General features: G+C 40.8%; 2 protein-coding genes across 9 annotated transcripts in view; one reads left to right on the top strand and one right to left on the bottom strand.

The window, feature by feature from the left end:
- Positions 1 to 20,606, top strand: part of LOC126397604 (uncharacterized) — a 409,985-nt gene that overhangs the window by 304,582 nt on the left and 84,797 nt on the right. The window lies entirely within an intron of this gene.
- chchd7 (coiled-coil-helix-coiled-coil-helix domain containing 7) overlaps positions 4,288 to 20,606 on the bottom strand; it is a 33,523-nt gene continuing 17,204 nt past the window's right edge. The window contains exons 4-6 of one of the 8 annotated variants that reach the window (XM_050056488.1): positions 11,482 to 11,615; positions 11,334 to 11,391; positions 9,005 to 11,133 (exon numbers count right to left, since the gene is read on the bottom strand). In XM_050056488.1, coding sequence (XP_049912445.1) covers positions 10,489 to 11,133; positions 11,334 to 11,391; positions 11,482 to 11,615 — 837 coding nt within the window. In that variant the 3' untranslated portion in view covers positions 9,005 to 10,488. The other 7 variants (XM_050056485.1, XM_050056492.1, XM_050056489.1 and 4 more) reach the window with 7 other exon arrangements.

The raw sequence follows: 20,606 nt of genomic DNA, 5'->3' as shown, positions 1-20,606 counted from the left end.
TACTCCGAGGTTTCTTACGGTAGTGCTAGAGGCCAGAGCAATGCCATCTAGAGAAACTATGTCATCAGATAAAGAGTCTCTGAGTTGTTTGGGGCCAAGAACAATAACTTCAGTTTTGTCTGAATTTAACATCAGGAAATTGGAGCTCATCCAGGTTTTTATGTCTTTAAGGCAATTATGAAGTTTAGGTAATTGATTACTTTCTTCTGGCTTCATCGATAGATACAACAACTGTGTATCATCTGCATAACAATGGAAATTTACAGAGTGATTTTCTAATGATGTTACCTTAAGGAAGCATATATAGCATAAATAGGATTGGTCCGAGCACAGAACCTTGCGGAACTCCAAAACAAACTTTAGTACGTAAGGATGATTCATTATGAACGTGAACAAACTGAAAACGATCAGATAAATAAGATTTAAACCAGCTTAGTGCAGAACCTTCTAGGCCAATTAAATGTTCCAGTCTCTGTAGCAGAATTTGATGGTCAATTGTGTCAAATGCTGGCAACCACAGCAATGTAGTATTTAGAGTAACTTCTTGCAGAACAAATTTTGGTTCATTCTTTGCACTGGGTTGAGACCTTTATACCTCCCCCGAGAATATGGCTGCATTTGGCAAAGTTGCCGCTGCTTCAATAGCAGAATGTGTGCACAATCTGCAACAACAATTCCCTGATGCCCCTGCCATTGTTCTGGGATATCTCAACAGCTGCAACCTGGAGCTGCCAGGACTTAAGCAGGTTGTGAGATGTGGAACAAGGACCATATGGTGGTGCATCTTATCCCAACCTATAAAACCAAGTTAAAGAGCAGAAAGCCCTGAGAACAAGGTGGTACAACAGCGGACTCAGAGTAACAAAGATCAGTTAGGAGCCTGCTTTGACTGCACTAACTGTGTACAGTCTATCATCCCCATAAAAATATAATAATAATAGCAAAACAATAGCAAAATCTACATTAGCAAAGACATGAACCTAAGAAAATTAGCTATTAAAAGCAAGAACACCATGGAGCTGCAAAACAGAGACAAGGCGCTGAGAGGCAAACTCAGGACAGCAAAGGATGCACACAGAAAAGGAGGTATTCAAGACCCTGGTTTACTGGTGTTTATATTTGACCCCTGTATTTATCGGTTTTATAGTCTCGCCACCAGACAATCAGAGATCTCCGCCTTCTGATAGTCTGGGGACACTCCTTTCTAAAATGTGTTTAACACATCGGCGAAAACGGCCGGCAACAAAGCAACGCCTCTTGCATTTTTGAAAAGGACACGCCTTCTCGGAAATGTGCGCTCCTCCTTTTCTCGTCCGCAAGGAAACAAACAGACAGAGAGCTTGAAAATGGATGCCGAGAGATTTAACTCCGTTTTATCAAACGTGTGCTCATCCGTGAAGAAAATATTTTTCCAGCGGATGTCTTAGTTACAACATGATTGAGCTAACTGGAGTAGTGTCATGTCGTATCCGACAACGGGAGGCTTTTAACAGATGACGTCCTGATGTTAGCTTTGCTGCTAGTGTTAGCTGTCCCTGTCAACTGATGCTTTCTAGACATCGTGATTTCCCAAAACTGAATAAATACCACACATAGCAACACAAAACTGCTTTGCTAGCTCAATCATGTTGTAACTAAGATATCCGCTGGAAAAGATATTTTTTTCACGGACCGTTTAATGAGTTATTACCTATTACAGACACTGCTAACGGCTAACAGGGCTAACAGCTAACGGTTAGCCCAGCTAAACGTGCACACAGAAATAGTAATGTTTGTTCAATCATTGTGTTTATAGACTTTACAAACATCGGATTAGTCCACAAGGTGATACAGTGATGTGAAAAATGTGATATATAGGCTATATATATAGCTAAAAGCTCTGCTGGTTTTCTACCCGGAGGTATTTGTAAACAACAAGGCGATTCCCTCTATAGTCCGGCCAGACAGATGAGTCACGGCCTTGTAAAAGATTATGTTTGTTTCTTTTAGTTGGCGAGAATGTGTCGCCGCAAACGCGACAAACACCCACTAACTTTGACGGCGTTTTCTGCAAGCACGGCTGAGCCATTTTGTACCGCTACACGTGTTTCTAGTGGGACTATGTTTACAAGCACAAGAGTTCAGTGAGCCATCGAAGGACCGCCCTGCAGATTTACTATTGGTTCTGCAACGTAGGGAGTTCTTTTAAACTCTGAAATTGTATCCGCCCATCTAAACACAAAATCAGGGAGAAAGTCATCAGTCTTTAGTTAAGCAAAGCATCTAAAGAGTGACTTGTGAGTCTATCTGTTTTATATGCACTCACTTCCACTTTGAGATAGGCCAGTGCAATACCTGTAGTTCCCTTGTTTGTAACCTTACAAACAAGGCAAACGGTTGCACTACTCTTGCAACAGTAGTCTGCAACTGTAACACAGTCAGCGCACTATGTTGGCAACTTGTCTGTGTTGATTGTATGTATGTATGTATGTATGTGAATATTGCAGCTGTTTGCACTATACTGCCCAAGACGAATTTCCCTTGTGGGACAATAAAGTTTATCTTATCTTATCTTATCAAAAACTTGGAAAATAAGGAAAAGCATGACAGGTATGCCACATAAGCATTGTGAGTCATTTGTGTCTAATGATGAGCTGGCCTCTGGAAATTAACAATTCACCTTGATCACTTGTATTGAAACAGGTGGGAGCACTAACAGATGCACAGAAGTCCACTGGCCCTGCCAGCATCAATGCCTCTATTTTGAGGACATACACTGAGGAGCTAGCCCCAGTGTGGCAGCCCATTTTCCAGCATTCACTATACACACCACACACTGTCCCTGCAGCCTGGAAACCTTCACACCATTCCAATCCTTAACAGACCATGCCACAATCAGCGCAATGACTTTGGACATGTGACCCTAACCTCTGTATTAATTGAAGCAAAAGAGAGAACAACAAGTTTCCATCCCAAATTGTCACACATCGCTGCTTTGTCAGTGGACTTTCACATCTACATACTACGCCTAAATATCCTGCTGCGTCTGTTGCTGATGTTCCAGGATGCCAAAACTAACACCAGGACATCAACAAAAGCACATGGTTTGGTTTAGTAAAAAATATGACTGGTGCTGCCCACATGACCATTGGTGTATTATCACACTGCAAAAGGTTCCCTCTGGGTGTGTTATAAACTGACGCTGCCTGACAGCATATCATACCACTGTGAAAAGTGGATTTTAGCAGGATTTTTCGACTTTGGAGTGAGAATGGGCTGGAGAGGATCACCATTCAGACGCTCATTGGTCAGTCTATACAGGATAAACTAGAACCATACAAGTAAGAGCGCAGCACTTAAGATGCTGTTGCTACACTCATGCACGTTTTTATCAAACAGGACACAAAGAAAATAAAGCCATATGCCAGAGTGCTGTTCATAGACTTCCTCTGCATTCAATACAATATAGCCAGTCTGTTCTCCAAATTTACCTGAGGGTGGGACCACTTTTACAGGGTTCCTACAGTTACCTACATTTTGTCTTTCTCACTTAGCATGTGGAACTCCACTGCCTTGATTTCCATCTCACAATCACCATAAAGGATTTTTGTCCAACAAAACTAAGTGGATCTTCTAATGTAGAAGAGATTGATAAAATTGTCCTGTATTTTATCAAATAATATGTTTTGCGATTTTTTCTGAAATATAAAGTATACACTCATACAGAAGTAATCCCAATCTGTCATCACTTATGACCTCCAGCCATGCCACAAAATCTTAGTTCAATGGTCAATTTTTCTTTACTTTGCACTTCTCCCTGTCCCTAGCAGACACTGGATCCTCTGCTCTGAGCATCCCTGCCAGAAAATAAACATGAGTGTTGTTGGTTCCACTATCCTGATCTGCAAGACTTCATCGCGAGAAACATTTGGTGAGTTATATTATAATGAATATAACTAAGGCCTCTTTTTAGATTAATGGATTTAATGGTTTCTAGACTTTTATAGGATCTGCAGGAACCCTGTTTTAGGCTTCACCTGTATCTTGTACAGTCATTATGATATATGTTTCTTAACACACACAGCTGTGTGAAAATGTAAATATAATTTGTTAAGTGATGATGTACATGACAACAATGCTTAATAACTTGATTCTTTACAATAAATAAATGATTACAGAAAAATACTGACACATTTTGACAGTTCTTGTTTGTTGTTTTAAAGGATAGGTTCACATATCCGTTTCCAATATAAGAGATCGGAAACAAATGTGTTTAACTGGCCTGGCGCAATGGTCATCAACCTAAAAAGTAGTAATAGGCAAAAAGAGCTGCGCACTTAACATCAGTCCAAAAGCTTCTTAATTCTGGTGCGGTAGTCTGAGATGAAAGTCAAAAAGCGGAAAAGGACTCGCACACAGAAAACAAATGTAGACTGAGAGTCTTAATGAAAGATCATTTTACTGGGGATCCTCACAGACAAACAAGCAGCAAACGTTTCACTCCTCAAGGGACTATCGTCAGTGCATATAATGAGAGGTCCTAGTGGCATGGTTCTTATAGTGTAGTCTTCTCAATCAAACTTGATTGGGCACACCTGGAGCCTCTCACAGAGGGCAGGTAATCAATTAGAAGTACCAGCACTGTGTCACACATCACACCATTACAATATACATATATACAAACAGCCTTGGACAAGGAGCTCAAAGGTGAATAAGTACATCAACAGATATACATCTGTACTCTAGCGTGGGGACTATTAGGGTCAGACTAGTGCACACAGACAGACCTACAAAAAGCAAGACATTTCTAATTCTTCATTTAACCCACTGGGTTGTAAGGTTTTTAAATAGTAAATGTATTTGCATTCACATTGTAGAAGCATTTGGTCCACATTGCCACCACGACGTTTGGGAATTATCATGTCAATGCCACAAAATATCAGATCAGAGAGAGAGTGATTTCCATCAGCAAAATGCCTGGCCACAGCTGATTTAGGATCAGCGCGGCGAATGGAGCTTTTGTGCTCATTGATTCTTAGTCTCAGTTGTCTCCTAGTTTTACCAATATATTGGATGCCACATTTGGTGCATACAAGAAGGTAGACAACATTTGTAGAGTTGCAAGTTATCATTTTGTTTATTTTGTATTCCTTTTTGGTAATAAAACTGCTAAATGTGTTAACCTTTTTGACATTAGAACAAGCAGCACAGTTGCGGCATGGGAAAAAACCTGTGGCATTGTACAGACGTCTCTGGTGGGGGGATTTTCTATGTGTGTCTGCATGCACTAGTGTGTCCCGAATGTTCTTGGCTCTGGAAAAGGAGAAAAGGGGAAGAGAGTTAAATATCTGTTTTCCAACATCATCAACAGACAGAACATTCCAGTGTTTTTTCACTACGGTACAAATGTCATACCCAAGTGATGAACAGGTGGTATTGAATACACAAGGAAATGTTTTTTGTTTTTTAGCTTTATCATTTGTTAACTCATTTCTGCTTTTCTCAGAGGCTCTACACAGTGCCTGCTCCAAGATATTTCGTGGGTATCCTCTTTTTAAGAACTGATCAAAGAGTTTGTGAGCTTCTACCTGAAAATCATCATCTCTGGTACAGATGCGTCTCACCCTTAGGAACTGGCTGTAGGGTAGGCCTTTTTTGAGGGGAGGGTGGTGGTAGCTGGAGTAGTGTAACAAACTATTTCTGTCAGTAGGTTTAGTAAAAAGAGTGGTGTAGATGTTGTTACCATTAAAGATTACCCATGTATCCAAAAAGCTGACTTTGTGACTGTCACATTCCATATTAAATACAATTGAATCAATGCAACTGTTGAGATACTTTAGGAATGCATGGAGATTGTTGTGGGAGCCAGTCCAAATTAGACATATATCGTCAATGTATCTTTTCCAAAACAGTACATGATGTGAAAAAGGATTGTTGTGGTATACATACTGATTTTCAAACCAGCCCATGAAAAGGTTGGCGTAATCAGGGGCAAAACTAGCACCCATTGCTGTACCATGGGTTTGGAGGAAAAAGTCTGTGCCATGAAGGAAATAATTTTTTGTGAAGACAAATTTGGACATGTCAATCAAAAAATCAGTAGGAGGAACATTTTCAGGCCTGGCATCAAAAAAATACTTCAAAGCATCGAGTCCAGAGGTGTGAGGTATGTTGGTGTAGAGACATACTACATCTAGAGTGGCCAAGATCAAGTCTCCACTACTGTGTGTTACTGTAGAGAGTTGGGAGATGAAGTCTCCAGTATCTTTGAGGTATGAAGGAAGCTTCTCAACCAGTGGTCTAATATGATGGTCAACATAATTAGATAAAGGTTCTGTGAGAGAGCCAATGCTCGCTATGATGGGGCGAAACTTAGGAAAGCCATCAGAAAGTTTGTGCACTTTAGGTAACCCATAAATCACTGGCTTGATGGGGAAATCAGTGAGCAGGTATTTATACTCGGATTCACTAATATAACCAGAAGACTTGGCTTGCTTTAGAAAACAATCAACTTCCCTTTTAAAGGACTGTGTCGGATCACATGGGAGTTTTTTATAGAAATGAACATCTGACAGCTGCCTTGTTATTTCATTAGCATACAGTTGACTATCCATCAGAGCTATCCCTCCTCCTTTATTTGTGGGCTTTACAGTAATATCATGGTTCTTAGATAGGGATGTTAGAGCAGCCAATTCACCTGCACTGCAGTTTGATCTAGAATGAGCCTTGGGTGTCTGAAAGAGCACCTCTACGTCCCTTTCAGCTAGCTTACAGAAAGTGTCAATACTGGCACAGTTAACCTGAGGACAAAATGTACTTTTGCGCTTAAACTGTGTAGGGGTGGTGGTACTGGCAACATTGTTTGTGTTGATAGGCAAGCTGGTTCTCTCCTTATGGTAAAAATATTTCAACTTAATAGAACGAAAGAATTTAAAAAGTTCTATTTTCACTTGAAAAGGATTAGTAGAGGGTGTGGGCACAAAAGACAGACCTTTGTTAAGGATGGAAGCATCTTCTTCAGACAGTCTCTGGTCAGACAGGTTGAAGATTAGATCCACTGGTGGTTGCCCGCTCTGGTTTGGCTTCTTAGGAGAAATCTTCTTCCCTCTCCGGCCCCGTCTTCTCTTCTTCTGGATCCTCTGCGTTTGTTGGACTGGCCTCTGCCCACAGGAGTGCCTAAAAAATCCTCTTCGGATTCAGAGGGGAGTGAGGCACTGGAGTTGGAGGTGTAGGAGTCGAAGTGGTCAGCTCTTCTGGCTCTGGAGTACTTAGGCCTCTCTTTGTTCAGCAGCCAGGGGTAGACCTTGCCTTCTTTGTAGTCATTGGAGCAGCCAGGGGTAGACCTTGCCTTCTTTGTAGTCATTGGTGTCCCTCTTGAACTTCGATATCTTGATTTTCAGTAGTTCAAGTTGATATTTCTAAGTTGTGGCCTTCAGTTCATCTTGAATTTTCTTCAAATCAGTCTCACTGATTTTGGTCTTGAGTGTCTCTTCTACAGCAACAAGCTCTTGCTCAATTTTAGTGAGTTCTTTTTGTGTGAAGTCAATTACCAGGACTGTTAGATCCAGTGACGCCTTGTTTAAGATTTCACACCATTTGGTGCAAAATTCCTCATTGTTGCGGCCAATTGTTGGTATCTTCTGTATACGAAGGCCTCGTGGAATTCGTGTGGCACGCACATACTCACTGAGAGTTGACCCATGGAGTTGATGTCTGGTTCTTTTCTGTTGCAGGGCTTTCAGTTGTTTCATCAGGTCATCAGTGGACTCTGTAGGTGCAATGAGGGTGGTGGTGCTGGGAAACAGGATAGCTTCAATCTCCTCCTGGGTGAAGGAGTGGATTTTCGCACGCTCCTCTGTCAGATCCCGGATCTCACTAAAACTGGACATCTTGATACCACTCGATAAGTGGTGTCGCCAGCTAAAAAAAAAACAATGTAGTAATAGGCAAAAAGAGCTGCGCACTTAACATCAGTCCAAAAGCTTCTTAATTCTGGTGCGGTAGTCTGAGATGAAAGTCAAAAAGCGGAAAAGGACTCGCACACAGAAAACCATGCCACTAGGACCTCTCATTATATGCACTGACGATAGTCCCTTGAGGACTGAAACGTTTGCTGCTTGTTTGTCTGTGAAGATCCCCAGTAAAATGATCTTTCATTAAGACTCTCAGTCTACATTTGTTTTCTGTGTGCGAGTCCTTTTCCGCTTTTTGATCATCAACCTAAAAACACATGGTTAATTGATTCTCTGACAGCACTTTGGTGATACTGACAGTGAGGTGTAATGGAGTCACACTTAGAATGACACAGGACAGAATTCATGTATGAGGATTAAACAAAAACAAAACATCACAAGAAGTATGATCTACAGAAACAGAAAGGGGTGGCAAATAAGCCTAAATAATTCATTTTTATTAAGGACAGACAGATGATAGATGCCCATCACAATGTGCACACTTCACCATGTTGGTAAATTGAGTTAGTGATCAGCTTGCTTTAGATTTCATAGATGAAGTAGTCCTTGAAACAGATCATATATTTGAACCGTGGGTTCAGTCATGTCCCCTTGAATATTCATGATGACAACAACACATAACAGGATCTCAGCAGGTGTGACTTCAGTAAAAAATCAGATTAGTGATACCATAATAATACATGTACAGGACTTTTTACTTCAAACCAAAACAAAAAATCTTCAAAAGTGCTTTAATTTTTTCAAGCTGTAACAGCTGATGTCATATTATTAATAAACCTCAACAAAGAATCTTGTATCTTGTCTCTGTGACAGGTCAGGCCTTGCATCACAGTATACACCTGGCCAATGCAATGTGGTGGCATCATCAGAATGTACTGGCTTGGGCCCACTGCTCTTCACAGTGTCTGTGTGACCCTGCTGACTCTCAGTAAGGTTTGCCTCCGATAGCAGTGAGCATCTCCTGCCTCTCTGCAGCAGTGGGCATGTCAGGTCTCACACCGTCTCTTCTTCTCTGCAGCATTATGTTGTGCTACAAGGAAACAAACACAAAATGCTTAGTTGGTCTACACTCAAAAATACTTTACATATCACTAGTTGCTAGCACTACTTACAAAAGATAGACTGGAAGCAGATGCAGCGGTTACACTAGAATTAGTCCAGGGGCCATGGGGCTAATTTTCACAAATTGGTATCACTTAAAAGGACCAAACAATTCTGGTATTTTTGACTTCCTCTATGTCTCTAGTTTACATTTTGGTATGATAAACCTGCCTATGTAGTAGCTTAACAAAATTTTTTGGATGATCTTTGGGTCCTCCCCAGAATTGAAAATAGTCAAAATTGAGGCTTTTCCAAAATGGACAGTGTCTGCCTTATCACATGAATCTTGGGAAATAATTATCAGAATGTCACCAAATTTGGACTGAATGTTCACAGACAGTTGCTGCACACAATGCAGCTAGGATTTCATCAGTACCTTGCTGCTTTTAAAAAATGTATACACCTAAACACACATGAATTACAGGCGGACATGGAATAAGGAATAAAAAATCCAAAAGGCATGTATATATGTGTTTGCCATTATTAATGTAAATAAGCCAATCACCCCAAAATTGCATTTATATGTGCCAAACAATGTCATCTTATCGTAAAAGTAGGTTATTAGATTATTCACCTCACCATCTGGTGTCACCAGCCCTTGACAGGTAACTAGTGCAGCCAGAACTTCAAACAGACAAATAGAATGGGGCCCTATTAGTCCAGGGGCTAAAGGGATCGTTTTCACAACTTGGTAGGCCCCTATCATCCACGGGGACCAAACAATTTTGGCATTTTTATCACTCTCTAGTTTATATTTTGGTATGATAGCCTTGTCTATCTAGTAGCTTAATTATAGTTATCACTATGTAAGCAAATTTACACCCATGTAGGCAAAACACTACAAATACGGCGAAAAATTAACTAATAGATATGCCCATGTAACTTGCTTAGTTGATCACTCATATTAAGACAAGTATTTTTTGTATTACAAATTTTCTGAAATATTTTATTTAAATATGCACCAATTTTGTTACAGTTTTTGCCCATTGCTTGAACACGTTTTGCAAAACTTGACTCATTGTGTCAAAACTCTACACACAAGCAAATAAGACACAACACTGGGAAAGAAACCATTCACATCTGTGTCAAATTGAAACTCTGCTATCAAAACCTAACAAACCTTTGTCAAAATGTCACTCTGATGACAAAATGATACCCACTTGCATCATATGAATACACTTTCAGATCAGCAGCAACACACTAGTCTCTACTTTATATCAAACACTGCAGTCTTTCGTTTTCACTGTTTTTATTCAGTTCCACAGAAGGCACGTTTTCACAACAACCAAAAAATGAAATACTCAGTTCAAAATCATTACATTACAGTAGTGTATTTTACAGTACAGTAAATTCAGTTAAAGCAAAAATAAAACAAAAATAAAACAAACAATACACTACTGTAAACACAGAAAAACACAATTGTGCGCAAGTGGGCTTATGGATCCTGCCGTCTGTTGGGGTCTGGCCACAGGATCTCATCAACATCACAAGCAATGTCTTCTCTCGCTAAGCATCGGGGAAAATATCCCCTTGTGTGCCGAATCCATCCCTGGATTGACCTTACCTCAATGTCTCCGCAGGCCTGTTCCATTGCCTGCAGAAGAGGCATACGGGCATGTGGTTGGCGGTCATATACGTGCCATCTCCAAGCGGAAAAGAATTCCTCTATAGGATTTAGAAATGGCGAGTAAGGGGGCAAGTACACAACTTCAAATTGATCATGGTTGGTGAACCAGTTCTGGACAAGAGCAGCCCGATGGAAACTAACATTATCCCAGACAACAACAAACCTGGGCTGCTCTGGTCTATCCTGTACAACTGCATCATGAAGTGCATCTAGAAATGTGATTATGTGTTGTGCATTATAGGGACCCAGTTTGGCATGATGCTGCAGTAGCCCTCGAAGACTTATGGCGGCACACAATGTGATATTTCCCCCGTGCTGCCCCGGGGCGTGCACAATTGCCCTTTGGCCAATTATATTACGTCCCCGTCGCCTGTTTTTGCTAAGGTTGAATCCAGCCTCGTCAAAGTAAAAACATTCATGAGGCTGGGCAGCTCCATCCATGTCCAAGATTCTCTGTAACAAAAAATACATATTGTGGATGGCTTTACTCAAAGCACACAACTACACTACTACACATACAGAACCGCCCCACCCCACCACACAGGTACCTGTGTAGCTTTCTTAATGTATCTATGTGGTACGGATCCAGTGGTACATATTCAGCTGTTACTGGACTGCACCCATTCTGTATTGTAAAGGACTGTAACACTTACCTGTACATATTCATGTCGAAGTTCCTTGACCCTGACACCGTTCCTCTCAAATGGGACCCTGTACAATTGCTTTATGGTCATGTTGTGCTTTACCAAGATGTGTCTGATAGTGGTAATGCTTACTCGTTTTATGTTGTTGAATACTTGCCTATCTGCAAGTATTTTTGCTGTAGCTGGTGGAGACGGATTGCATTGTTTGCTCTGACAAGGTTCACTATGGCAAGTTCCTGCTGTTGGGTGAACAGGCGTTGGCGTCCATCCCCAGCAGGCCTTCTTGCCATTCTGTAGAAAAATGCAACCACAAATTGTTATTGTTTGCTTCTTTTTTACAGTACTGTATATAACTGTATTTTATTGTATTTACCATACACAGTACTGAAACATCTCAACACGTTATCATGGTATGTTTCACAAAACTACCACTTTTGTTCGAAAAGGAGCATTAGCCACCCTGCATTTTTGTTTTGTTTTTTTATTATTATTTATTTATTTATGTGTCATACACCAGTGAAGGTGCCCAGCCTATAAGGGCACACAAATTTCATAATCAAAGCCAGCAAACATAATCAGCAGAGTACAAACAAAACAAACAACGCAGATTATACATTTCAAATAGAATTCACACAAATAATTCATTCTTTCTTAATTTCCAGGCACTTTTTATGAAGGTAGCTATAGTAAAAACCTCTTCTCTGAAAAACCATTCCAACTTAACCTCATCCTCAGTCCAAAACAACTCAGGCTTCACATTCTGCATTTTCTGAAATAAAAGCTGCCTGGTTTCATCATATAGTGGACAATGAAACAGAAAATGAAGTTCATCCTCAATTACATTTAAATTACACACGGTACAGAGTCTCCTTTCCTCAGGTACAGAGTTAAACCTTCCTACTTCTATAGCCAGAGGGAGAATCCCAAATCTCAACTGGGCACATAGAGATCTTCTGGATCTATCCAGGGGTAAAGTCACATATGGTTCTGGACAATAAACATTTTTCAACTGACAGTAAGTTCTGAGTTTTGGTTTAAACCAGATGTCATTGGCCCATTTTTCTTTATACTCAAGGAATAACTTATGCTTCACAAAATTGACACTACATCGCAGACCATTTGTGAAGATGTGTTGTTGATCAGCTTCATTAAAGATAGCGTTCATTTCACTACACCAAGGATAGTTATATGCTTTATCCCAGTTAAAAACTCTTTTAGCTATTCTACCCTCTGGCATAGAAGACAGACGATTCCAGAGCCTCAGCATTTCCCCCTTCTGCTTAATTAAACAGGGTTCCCAACCCATATCGCCTTGGAGTGCCAACACAGATGTAAATTTGTGCACACATAAAAAACAACGAATAGCCCGGTTTTGAATAGCATTCACCTTGGAAAACTCCTTCCCTCCCCATATTCCAGCTGCATACATAAGAATCGGAGAAACACAGACATCATAGAGCTTTGAAAAGGTAGTATAGCCAAGATCTCTACAATTCTTCATTTTACTTATAATAGAACCTAATGCTCTGCCTGACGTATCAACAAGGGTATGAATACCTTCTTCAAATAGTAGGTATTCATCCAGGGTGAAGCCAAGGTATTTGTATGCTCTTGTGTAAGATAATGGCTTAACTCCAACATAAAAATTAAAGGTGCTTCTACTTACTCCACGTTTTCTGAAATGTATGACTTGAGTTTTTTCTTGATTAACTGACATTCTCCACTTTTGGCACCAATGGTTAACAATGTCTAACAGGGACTGCAACTCCTCCTCCCTCTCTGCCAGGATAACGATATCATCCGCATACAAGAGTATGTTTAAATTCATATCACCTATTTGCACTCCAATATCTTCATTTTTAATTTGCTGGGCTAAATCATTTATAAACAGAGAAAAGAGGGTAGGAGAGAGAACATCTCCCTGTTTGACTCCTAGTGGAGTGGGAAACCACCCTGTCCTCATATCATTCACCTGAACACATGCCACTGGGTTTTTGTATAAAGCTTTAACAGCTTTGTAAAATATACCATCTACACCAGCTGAAATAAGTTTAAACTCCAACAAATCTCTGTGAACACAATCAAAAGCTTTTCTGAAATCAATAAAACAAACAAAGGTAGACTTCCCCTCAGAAATTCTAGCTCTAATTACAGTACTTAGGGTGTAAATATGATCTAGACAGGATCTATGTTTTCTAAATCCATTCTGCTCCTCCACTAGAATGTTTTCAGCCTCTAGATATTGAGACAGCCTGGAGTTTAGAATATTAGAGAACAATTTATAAACTGTGCTTAAAAGGCTGACACCTCTATAGTTGAGAGGGACCCTTGGGTCGTTTTTGGCCGACTTTGGAATTGGTTTAATGAGTGATTTGTACCAATCAGAAGGAACAATACTAGATTTGAAACATACTTGCATGAAATGGGTCAGGAACTGTAACAATTTAGGTGTTTTCAGTACTTCGTTAGAGAGACCCTCAATGCCAGAAGCTTTTCTCAATTTAGCACACTCAACAGCTTTACTAACCTCTTCAAGTGTAATATCTGAATTTAATAGCTGATTGGGCTCATAATTTTCGTGTGCAAACTTCTCTTCCTGGGACTTTTTTTCTGCACAAATATATTCTAAGAAAGTCTCATCAAAACCATCTATGCCATTATTGCCAGAAAATAAAACAGTAAAATCATTCTCCCATTTGTTGAGCACCAAGTCAAGCTTATGCTCAAGATCACCATTTTCTAGCACAATTTCCATTGGAATTTTTGAGTCTTTCTTCGGACCCAGTTTATTAATTTCTCTCCAGAAGAGCTGAGGATTTTTAATTTGCAAATGCTCTAAACTAAGAGACAAGCCACGATCAAATCTTCTTTTACAAAATCGTAGCTTTTTATCAAAAAGCAACTGACAATATTTATATTGCATTTTAAGAGCTGCTTTCAGTGAAGGAATTTTGCTTTTAAGAAATCTCCTCTCAGCGGCTTTTAGATTTTTCCATAAATTGTCCAATTCAGCATTCCAAAAAGGTTTATTTTTCTTACAGAGATTCTTCTTCTTCTTACAGGTGTTAACCCTGGAAGAATTTTGTATGAGAACCGTATCCATCTCTTTATATAGCAAATCACAGAACCGTCTATATAATCTGTCAATATTATCCTGGGATTTTTGACAGGATAAGAGATCATCTATCAGCTGTTTCAAAGCCAAACAACACAAATCAGAGGACAGAAAAGTTGGAGGAAAATTCCTAGGTCTTTTACATTGGGCCGCCTCTAAAGGAGGGGTGGGCTTGTCAAAATAATAACTGGCGTTAGCTGAAAATTTTAACGAAAGCAAAGAGTGATCTGGCAAACTACATTTATCACCAATCAAACCTGTCCAGTCAGGCCCTATATTTTCAGCCAGTTCGCTGGAAGTTAACACCTCAAATTCAGCACACGTGTTAAAACAATCATGAGCTGTTATAATATAATCCACAACTGGCATCCCCTTCGTTGAAATAGAGGTAAAGTTATCCTTTGAAGGGGACAGTCTGCCATTTCAGACACAGCATTTAGAGTCTTTCAAAAATTCTAGCAAACTTTTGCCATGATTATTAAACCCAGTATCTAAAGCATTTCTTGGCACAATGCCATCTATATCTGGGATACAGTCCTCCCTATCAGAAATGCGCCCGTTCAGGTCACCACACAAATAAACAGCATCATAATTTATAGAATATAACTGCGCCAACAAGTGACTGAAAAATGCCACAGAGTCCCTCCCCCGTGTTGACCCCTCGGGAGGCAAATAACAGGAGAAGATAACAAAAACATATTCTGAAAAGCGATGCTCAAAACGCAATCCAATCACGCCATCAATGGTTTTGTCCACAATGTCCACTTTATAGTCTTCAAACACAATATTTTTAATGAAAATCCCAACTCCCCCAGAAGCTCTGGGAGCTCTAACATGAGTGTTCCTATTGTGGCCAAACCAGGTGTAGCCCTCCAAGCAGATTACGGGGCATGATAAATGAGTTTCATTAAGTGAAATAAAGTCGGGGTCTTTAGATTTCAGTATCCGCGATCTTAATTCACAGTTAGCAGCTGTCCATCCGTTAATATTCCAGTGGACAAGAGAAAAAGTCGATCTACTTACAGACTGGGCCGGAGCTCCTCACTTATTCTTGGAGTAAGCATCAGCATCAACCGGTGAACGTTTCATCATTCTGCCGGTAATGTAGAAATCCTTCCCCACTGTCGGTAGTTCACGAAGCAGGGTGCGAAAATTCAGCTCAATGAGACGATCCGCGTGGGATTTTGCTGATCTTATGTAGACCCTTTCAAAGCTCCGGTTCTCCCGCAGTAGATGTTTTAACCGCAGGGCTGCCACCTTCTCCTCCACCGTACGAAACTCCACTTTGATGATACCGGGTCCCGGACCGCGCGGCCTCAGACGCTCCACGGCAACCAGCTCTGGCATCGGGTCACACCGCAGGCCGGCGGCAAGCAGCTCTCTTACTTTCTCCGTCGCATCCTCGTTGTTAACAGATGACAGGCCCGACACAATAATGGAAACGTCAGGATCAAATCTGAGTTTCTTAGACGTTTTATTCTTCTCAATCTTCAGTTCAATCGCATCCATTCTTGCACTCAAGACTCCCACCTCCACATCCAGACTTTCCCTGATTTCCTTGGTAATTTTCTCCATCTGTTTTTTCATTGATTCCATGTTGTCGTGCGCCAGCTTCATCATTGTGTCACGTAACGTGTCCACTTTTTTATCCAGCTGCAATTCAAGAGCAGCTTGCATTGAAGCCATCCCCTCACGAATAGCTTTAAACTCCTCTTGTAGATTAATGTCAGAAACTTTATCAGACCTTGTCCGAGGTGCCGACATGATCTCAGATTTGTTGGATAGGCTACAACCAGCACAAACTTTTCTGAAACTTACTTAACCACGAATCTTCTTCATACATACACGTTTTCTTTTACCACTTGTCTTTTTCCTGCGGTATTTTTGAAGAGTTTTGTTTGATTCTGCTCGACACTCAGTCAAGCGTGGTCATCGGCGTCTGACGTCATCCCTGCAATACAGTACATGTGATACGGTAACGTGATATGGTACAGTACTGTAAATACTCTAGATACAGTCTGAGTAGAGTAGAGAGCTGAATACATACCTGTTTTCCAGTCAGAATGTCCTTATTATGGATGAAACTGTGAAACGGCTTAGATTAGGGTGGAGTCTATGGTCAGGCCATGGTTTATGACATGGTCCACTAAAGTTGCTCTTATGTCATCCGAAATAATGGTCCTTGCATGGCCTCTTCGACCACGTCCTCCTCTCTCTCTCTCTGTCTTCCTCTTCCTCTGCCTCTAGCTCTCCCTGCCTCCATGCTTGCAAAGTTCTCAAAATGGCTTAACTGAGGCCTTTTTGTAGCTGGCTGATTGGTGTTCAGTTTTGTAAGTAAGTATTTTCAGGTGTGTGTCTAAGTATTATCAATTAACCAATGTGTGTTGTATTTTGAATAGATGTGTTTTCCCAATGGTACCCTGAGATTTCATTTTTGAACTAAGTGTCTTATGTATGAAATAGTGTGTAGTGTGCAGGAGCAAGTGTGTTGCAGAAAGGAGCAAGTGGGGTCAATTTTGGGGAGGACCCAAAGATCATCCAAAATTTTTTATTAAGCTACTACATAGGCAGGTCTATCATACCAAAATGTAAACTAGAGACATAGAGGAAGTCAAAAATACCAAAATTGTTTGGTCCCTTTAAGTGATACCAAAATCTGCCTTGGCCCCTGGACTAAATAACATTTATAGAATAACTAACTTAAATAAAACTATTTTGGAACTTGAACTTAAACAGTGCATTTGAAGATATAACATACATACATACAAAGGCTAGGTGACTGGTTGGTTTAAATAAGTTAGTTTGTTTTATTTTTTATTAAGTCAACTTTCTTTAATGATTATAATTGATGGTGTTGTTTGTCAGTGCAGGTGTGTGCCTCCCTGGAGTGCAGACAGCCGGAGTGTGACCACAGTGAAAAATTTAAAGAATAAACGTCATATGGATATGGATATGGTATGAAGCAGAATATTTTATTTGATAAAAACATTGTGAATTTTGGAAATGATTACATCAAAATTTTTTTTTTCCAGTTCATTTTGAGTTTTGGATGTTACAATGCTTGAGTTATCGGAAATGTTTGCCATCCTATGGCACTCATCGTGTACCCCACAGGTAACCTGTAAAAAGCTATGTAACAGGTTAAAAAAAAAAATAAAAAAATAAAAAATTGTTTAGATTCCTGGCCACGGGTAAAAATTAACTACATGCGGATGGGGAGCAGGTGAAAACAAAAATATGTTTTTTATTTTTCAGAATAAAACAAATGAAAAAGATGTGCAGTATATGTGTAATATTTTGATATCTAAATTGATATTATCAAGCTGTAATTCCTTTTATTTTGAAAGTCATTGACAGAAGCTGAACCTTTGACCCTGTCGTCACATTCATCACCAACGTGGAGGACTCCAGCCATCAAACTTTGCAGCCCAATTATGAGGTGGCAGCCAACACTGAGTTCAAGACACCCAAGGAGGATCCTTCTGAGGTTTTATGGTGGTGGAAGGAGCATGCTTAAATGATTCCTAACCTGGCAGTGATTGTGCACAATGTTTTCATCCTCCCAGCACCGAGCGCAGCCAGTGAGAGAGACTTTTTTTTCTGCTGGATTTGTAATTCAAGAATGGAGAACACAGCTTGACTGTAGCCTGTGTGTGTTTAATCATGGGTGTGGGTTGGGTCATGGGACTTTTATTAAAGGGTACGGACTGGTGCAGGCAGTGCGGCTTTGACTTAGACATTATGACGGGTAACTGGTTGGTTCTGGTACTGAGCGGGTGTGGGTTTTCAAAAATAGACCTGTGCAGGACTCTGCTGCATATAGGAGTCTACGTGACTGACTGTTTTCCAGTTATTGGTTATCATATTAGTTTCCATGGAAACGGAGACCATAGTTGCACACAGTTTTTTATTTCAAAAGCTAACTGTCGCTCAACACGAATACAGTTAGATAATATATTTTATTTTGTTGGTAATACTTGTATTATTGCAATATTATAAAAGGGTGTGCTTTAACGTCATTAGTGGCATTGACTGTGATGCGGTCAGGACCAAAGCCCTTGCGTAAACTCTCGTGTAATATTGCTTAATTACAGTCTGAGGATGTGGAGTTTGAATGGTATAAACATTTAGGGCATTATGGGAAGTAAACAGTGTTTTTTGGATGTGAACCCATACTAGGAACTAAATCCCTTTTCAGACATAGAATAAGTAACATTGCTGGCCTCTTGTATCTGTTGAGGTAATGGTTTTTTGTCATTCTTTCCTTTGGTTGTATGTCACCTGCAACCATGGGAAAGAGTCTTTTTAAAAAGTGATATGAGAAGAATCTTCTCTACAACTTTAAACTGGCTTGTTCAAGGTATTTCAAAGTGTATTAACTTATTTATTTTCCTCTGTCCATCACAAATGATAACTGACACTTGTATTACAGTGTTTGCATTATATTTGTGTCTCTGCATATTGAAGTTTCAGCCTTTGCAGCCTCGGTCTCCTTCACCGTGATAACATCAAAGCCACTGCTGTCACTGTCCCTCATCACTCCTCATTTGAATGTTTAGCTGTAAAACTCACAGGCCCCGAACCCACTATCATTGTTACCATCTACAGACCACCAAAACCCTCCACTGTTTTCCTCAATGAATTCTCATCACTACCAACATCTGTATGTGCAATGTCCCCCACTGTTATCCTCCTTGGCAATTTCAACATCCACATTGACGACCCATCCAGTATCTTTGCAAATGACTTCACATCACTCCTGGACTGTCTCGGCATCACACAACATGTCAACCTCCCAACCCTGACCACAAAGCTGTACTTTTTGACATTCACACCCAACTACACAAAGCCAAAGAACAACGGACCATCTCCTTCCGAAACATCAAACACATCAACACCACAGATCTCTCCACCCTGATCAGCTCCTACCCCAGCCCTCTCCCAGCCTCCTCCCCTGCTGGCCTGGTGACTCATTGTAACAATTGTCTCTCCTCGTCCCTCACCACCCTGGCTCCCCTGAAAACCCGCTCAGTTTCATTCACACACACTGCTCCCTGGTTCACCCCTGACCTCCGCCAGCTCAAAGCCACAGGCCGTCGACTGGAGCGACTGTACAAAATGACCAGATTCACTGTACACGGCCAAATGTCTTCGGACCACCTTAACCACTACAAGAACGCCCTCACCACTGCCAAATCTTCATACTACTCCAACCTCATCAACACCAGTACAGGTCACAACAGTGTCCTCTTCTCAAAAGTCAGCCACCTACTTCAGCCTCCTAAAACCCTCCCTCCAGACATTTCCACTACTTTCCTGGACTTCTTAAGCTCCAAAATCAACACCATTCACCAACAACTGGCCTCATCTTGCACCTCCTCAAATGACCCACCCTGGATGATCACCACTGGCCAAACTCTCATCAGCTCCCTCACCGACTTCACCCTGGCAACAGAACACATAGGGTTGGGATCCGGATCCGGTTCTTTTTTGGAACCGGGTCCAAAGTTCCAGTTCTGGAACCGGTTCCACAACAACAAAAACGTCACGTGCATTTCCATTAGAGTGCGGCACGGCCTAATCACTAAAGCACTGAGTTTGTGTCACACAGTTGTCATGGTTCCAGGCTATTTAACAGGCCGGGCGTGCGCCAGGTGCTCAGCGGAGAGGGAGACCTCCGTGTTTGAGACAGGAGCGGGCGGCGGGAGCGGGAGGTCCGACGCTTCCAGCGAGGGGAGCGGTAGAAATATAACAAAATAAGATAAAATAGGAGATACCTGTCTCCCTCTTTTATTTAATTTTCAGCGTTTAATCAAGGCGGAGGCTGGCGGCGGGAGGTCCGCTTCCAGTGAGGGGAGCGGTAGAAACAAGCAGCCAATGTGTGTGTGTGTTCTGTTCAGGTGTTGTCACGTAAATAACAGTGCCCAAGCATGAATGCATATAAGTATTTTTTATTACACTGTTGTGGTTAATTTGAGGTAACAGTGTTACTGTAGAAATCAGAGAGTCACTTTTTGTTGTTATATATTCTCAGGGAGATGATACAAGCTCTAAATCTGAAATACACACCACACACAAGTGTGTATTTCCATCGAACTGTACTGTGCAACAGTTAGAATAAAGTTTTTGTATTTGTATGATTGCATTTGTGTTTATTAGGGATGCAC

The sequence above is a fragment of the Epinephelus moara genome, chromosome 11 (assembly GCF_006386435.1).
Source record: "Epinephelus moara isolate mb chromosome 11, YSFRI_EMoa_1.0, whole genome shotgun sequence".
Lineage (NCBI taxonomy): Eukaryota > Metazoa > Chordata > Actinopteri > Perciformes > Serranidae > Epinephelus > Epinephelus moara.
Note: the sequence above shows the minus strand (reverse complement) of the source record. Positions and strands in the feature narration are given on the sequence as shown.